General features: G+C 44.4%; 1 protein-coding gene across 1 annotated transcript; it reads right to left on the bottom strand.

Moving 5' to 3' along the window:
• Nucleotides 1-3,606: 3,606 nt before the first annotated feature.
• On the bottom strand, nucleotides 3,607-4,986 carry LOC112413692 (DDB1- and CUL4-associated factor 12-like protein 2). Its single transcript, XM_024765734.1, has one exon. It carries the CDS (start codon nucleotides 4,984-4,986, stop codon nucleotides 3,607-3,609), a length of 1,380 nt encoding a protein of 459 aa, XP_024621502.1.
• Nucleotides 4,987-5,018: the final 32 nt, after the last annotated feature.

Here is a 5,018-nt window from a genome sequence, read left to right on the forward strand (position 1 = left end):
AATATTTACTTTTTCTTGTCATTAGTGAATTTTTATAATTAATGAATTAGGTATCTTTTGCCTTTGCTACATCATAAACCTTTATGGCAGATGTCCTGTTTCATTGTTGCTGTCTCATTTTTGTGTCTGAATGGATTAATTTAAAAACACTCAAATAAAATGGTGTTTTTACAAGGAAATTCTGTTTCAGTAGGTCTGAGCTGAGACTTGAGAGTCGTGGCAACGTCCTGTAGCCACACTGCCCTTTCAGTGATACCACACTCCAATGATAGATGTTCCTGGGTTTGCAGCAGGCCAGTAGTGGGAAATACTTTTAGGCAGCCCTTTCAGCAGCTCTTAAAATAACACCCCTTAAAGCAAACACCTATGGCCTATGAAGCCTTTCTTTGACTTCAGTACATGTCATTCTCACTGAACTGCATCCCTGAGCAGCTCATATGGTGACATGTTTAATGTAGCTGGGTTACCCAAGGCTTGCAGAGATTAGGCAGCTGTCAGTTTGTTTATTCAGGAGGGCTTTGTGAATTGCTTTCTAAAATCACTCTAAATTAGCAATTAATGGAAAAATTTTGACAACTTGTTCAACACGGAGTACAGTCAGATAAAAATCAACCTCTGGAGAATTCAGCACTGTTTATCATTAATGCTAGAGTATATTTAACAGATAAATGTTTTCCAGAGTAGTCATCTCGATTTATTTCAGTGGATATCCTTGATTAGTAAATTCTTTCTCCCCCCTTTAAAGAAAATTTAGAAATTATCTCATCCATATAGTAAAGGGGAGGAACAAACTTGGGGAGGAATATATGAATATGTAGTTAGGGATAAATGGAATTAATCTTTTTTATGCATTGTTATAAGTAACTAACGTTTTGCAGGGAACAGTGATAGGTTATTTGTACTTAGAGACATGTATTCCATTGTTTATTTTAAGTGAACTATATGCATGGGTTCATTGAAATGCTGGTATGGTTACTTTTTCAATTACAATTACATTTTCAATTATTTCACACTCACAGGTTACACAATGAATTGTACTTCTGTAGATCACTTTGACCCAGAACTAGAAAATATTTCAAAATAATTAAACTTTACTAATATAAATACGTACACACTTAGGCTATCTAGTTTTTTAAAAGGCTAGCCATGTGATTTGGCATCAAGGAGATACACCCTAAATTGAGAAAGTTAACAGTGAGTCAGTGATGAAGTTAAGGCCTAAGCCAGAGAACAAATCAGGGTAGAGATGTTCCTTCTATTTCTTGAAAATATGTCACGTAGAAAGCGTCACTTCCTCTGAAAATGTTCTCCCAATGTCCCAAAACGATGACAAAGTACCATAAAAATACCCTATAACCTACAAGAAGACAGGCAGTGAATACTTTGGTGAAGTTCTTGGGTAATGTTTGAAAAAGTTTTCAGCAAATACACACACACACACACACACACACACAGTAAAAAGAGAAACTGCCTACAAAAAAGATCTTTCAAAACTAATTTTGTAAAAAACAAAATATTTTAAAGGAATCTTCAAATTTAAGTATTTGCAGGTGGAAATACTAAATTCCAGTGCCATCTAAAATGTATACATTTTCCTTTATCTTCTGGTATCACATATGGAAAGTTTATGAATGGATAAGCACCATGGCCTGACCTAGAAATGAATTAGGGCAAATTTTATGGTAAAAAGGCAGGAAAACAACAATATTCCATACTATTTAAGAGTAAAATTTTTACTCTTATTTATGCATTTACTTATTTTTTCATAGCCTTGAACTTTAGGTCTCCAGAGGCAAATACATTCATTCAGTAAATATTTACTGATTGCCTATGATTTGCTAGGCATTAGTGGAGAAATGTGAGTATATAAAGATGACACTTACATTCTCTGCTCTTAAGACACTTATAACTGACTTGGAGACACATACATGCACACAAATACATTTTACTGCTATATAACAACAACTATATAAACCTGTTAAAACAATCTCTGTAAACAAAAACTGCTTTTTTCCCTGTATTTAACTCCCTTTTAGTACCACTCAGTATATTACTCAGTTGGTTCAGATTTGCTATTGAACAGAATGTAGTGGACACCAAGCCAGCACCTGAGTGCCAAAACATTTAAGGAAAAACAGACATGCCACAATACTAATACAAGGTCAGCACAACCTGGCCAGTTGTGAGGAAGGGCCAGTCTCCCTTCTCACTTCCAATATTCTCACATATGGAGAAGTACAACCTGTTTTCCTAACAATCCATGCTTTGTATTTGTCTATGCTCCAAAGTATCGATACTTTTCTTCAACCTAATCCCATTTACTTTTATTTTCCACCCCATCTTGAAATAAACTTCCTGTGTCCTTGATAATCGTATATTATTATATTGAGGGTCATAACATAACTACTATTTTTAAACAATATATTTATTCTACTTTAGGTAAGAATCTTTGAAATTGACAAAATTAAATCTTAATAAATTGGACTTTACAAATTAAGAATCTTATCAGAAGGAGTTGGGACAGGCTCATTTTCCTTTTTTGCAGTTTTTTCCTGTGACTTTAACTGTTAAGCAGAATTAGAAAATTTAAGTATGTTCAAATATAATATTTGGTATTGAAAACAGCAACAGCAAAAATATCCAGTCTATACCCTGCATCAGTATACATTCTGCCCAGCCTGCAATACATTCTACATTTTCACACTTGGAATCCCTGTTTTGAATGATGGCACTGACACTCTGTGCAAGTTCCTTAACAAACATTCAAATATACTCACAAGTCTTAATAGTACTAAGGCAAGAAGTGGAAAAATACATATTCACTTATGGGTTTTGGAATGAGAAAACTTAAATAAGGGTTTAAGGAGAAAAAGATTGATTTGGTTTTCAGATTAACTCTAAACATTCAATCAGCAGAGCCCCTGCGTTCCTAAAGTGTTCTGACCAAATGAGATTCTGGTACAAAAAACAAGATAGTATAACAACTTTTTTTCAAAGTGAATGAAGTTTTTAAAAAGCGTGTTTAGCACCAACAACTTACAAACTACAAACATGAAGACTACAATTTACAAATGGAATGCTTCCAAAAGCCGGTAATCTAGAACTTGGAATGCATCCTCCCACTGGAACAGAACAGACGTACAAACTGTTAAGAGTGTTCTTAATATACCATCTATCTGCAATGAAAAATAACCAAAACAGCATCATCGTGATACTAGTAACAAAAAAATAATAAAAGAAAAAGAAAATATACATAATTGTAAAACCATGACTGCCTGGCCTTCAAGAGAGAATATGTAAATGACTCAGAGTGAACAGATCTAAGAATGTCAAAAATTTTTGTATAATTCAAAACAATAGTGTTGGACAGGTGTAGAAAAGTATTAAAGCAAAGTTCTGACTGCCTGAAGGACACCTCACTCTCTAGCCCACCCTCTCTCTTTCTTTCTCTCTCTTTGCCTAACACACTGAGCAGAGGTAAGTTGGGCCCTTTCCACCTGGAAGATAAAAGCCACACAGAGTAAAAGCACAAACACAGAGTGAAGGAGGAAAGCAAGAGGGGACTGGAAGGTTTATCTGGGCACTTTGAGGACACGGAGGCCATCCTTAGCTCCAGAGGCCGGCATAGTTCCCGTGGAGGCCAGAAGGGAGAGGCCCCCCAGCGACGAAGAGCTTCATCTCGGGCCAGTTGTAGCAGTGCGTGTAGAGCGCGTTGGGGAACTCGCCGATGCCACCGAAGTAGTTCACCCACAGGTCATCGTGGTTGAGCCAGCCTCTGCCACAGGTGAGCTTGAGCTTCCTCCCTGCGGGCCCCGGAGAAAAGTGCGGGCTGGCCGAGGCCCTCTCCTCCAGGAACTTCTGCGCGCGGATGTCATAGAAGAGCAGGGAGCCGTGGCCCGTGCCCACGGTGACGATGTGCTGGTAGAAGCTCAGGGAGCGCACACCCGTGCCGCCCTCTCGGGAGCACAGGGGCCGGATGTTCTGCTGGCGCTGCCGCGGATCCAGGAAGGAGACGTGGGACTGGGAGCCCACCGCGTACAGGGACAACTCGTCGCAGTAGGTCAGGCACACGTTCTCTCGGCAGTAGGGCAGCCTGATGGACAGCAGCCTGGACAGGTTGCTCCGGGCTTTCCACAGGTGGAAGTAGCCGTCCAGGGACACGGCTCCCAGCTCCTGGTTCTTGCCGCTGAAGGCCAGGGCCCGCACCTTGCGGTTACTGGGGTTGGTGCTGGCCCTGGGGATGGTCTCCACGTCCCTGGGACGGATGTGGGCGTACACGGGGAGGCCCGCGTCGTTGTGCCAGGCGATGCTGCCGTGGAACATGTCGGGGTCCATCTTCCAGAGCGCCACGGTGCCGTCGCGGGAGCCGCTCACGGCCACCGTGTCGCTCAGCCAGGCGATGGCGAAGATCCAGTCCTTGTGGCCGTGGCGGTCGCCCAGGCACACGGGGTCTAGCGTGGGCAGCTGGTAGACGGCCAGGCTGTTGGGGTTCTCGCCCCCGGTGGCCAGAAGCGTCTTGGAGGGATTCAGCTGGATGGCGTGGATGCCGCAGCTCAGCTGGGCGCGGGCCGACCCGGGCCCGCGGTCCCGCATCAGGGGGATGCGCGTGATCTGGCCCGACTGCACGTCCACCACGAAGAGCGTGTTGCACTTGGTGCCGCACACCACCTGCCTGGCGTTCAGCCACTGCGACGCGAACACCTTGTTGAGGGTGCCCAGCGCCAGCTCGCGCTCCCTCAGCAGCTCGGGCAGCTTCTGCACCGCGTAGCCGCGCAGCTTGCCCTCGAAGCCCTGGAGCCCGGCGCGGCCCCGCGCCCCCACCTCGCGGCCCTTCAGGTAGTGCAGCAGCGAGCGCAGCGCCGCCGGCCGCCTGGGCTTCTTGGGAGGCTGCGGCCCGTCCCCATCCGCAGCCGCCGCCGAGCCCAGCGACGACGCCGCGAGCGCCGGCGCTTTCCGCTTCCTGCTACCTGTTTGCCTCGGGGCCATGGTGGGCGGCGGGCGAGTGGCGGCGGCGGGGA

Source organism: Neophocaena asiaeorientalis, unplaced genomic scaffold (genome assembly GCF_003031525.2).
Source record: "Neophocaena asiaeorientalis asiaeorientalis breed wild unplaced genomic scaffold, Neophocaena_asiaeorientalis_V1.1 scaffold1973, whole genome shotgun sequence".
NCBI classification, from domain to species: Eukaryota; Metazoa; Chordata; class Mammalia; order Artiodactyla; family Phocoenidae; genus Neophocaena; species Neophocaena asiaeorientalis.

What these genes read in the sequence shown, in the direction of transcription:
- LOC112413692 (XM_024765734.1), bottom strand. Translation starts at nt 4,986, where the DNA reads ATGGCCCCGAGGCAAACAGGTAGCAGGAAGCGGAAAGCGCCGGCGCTC.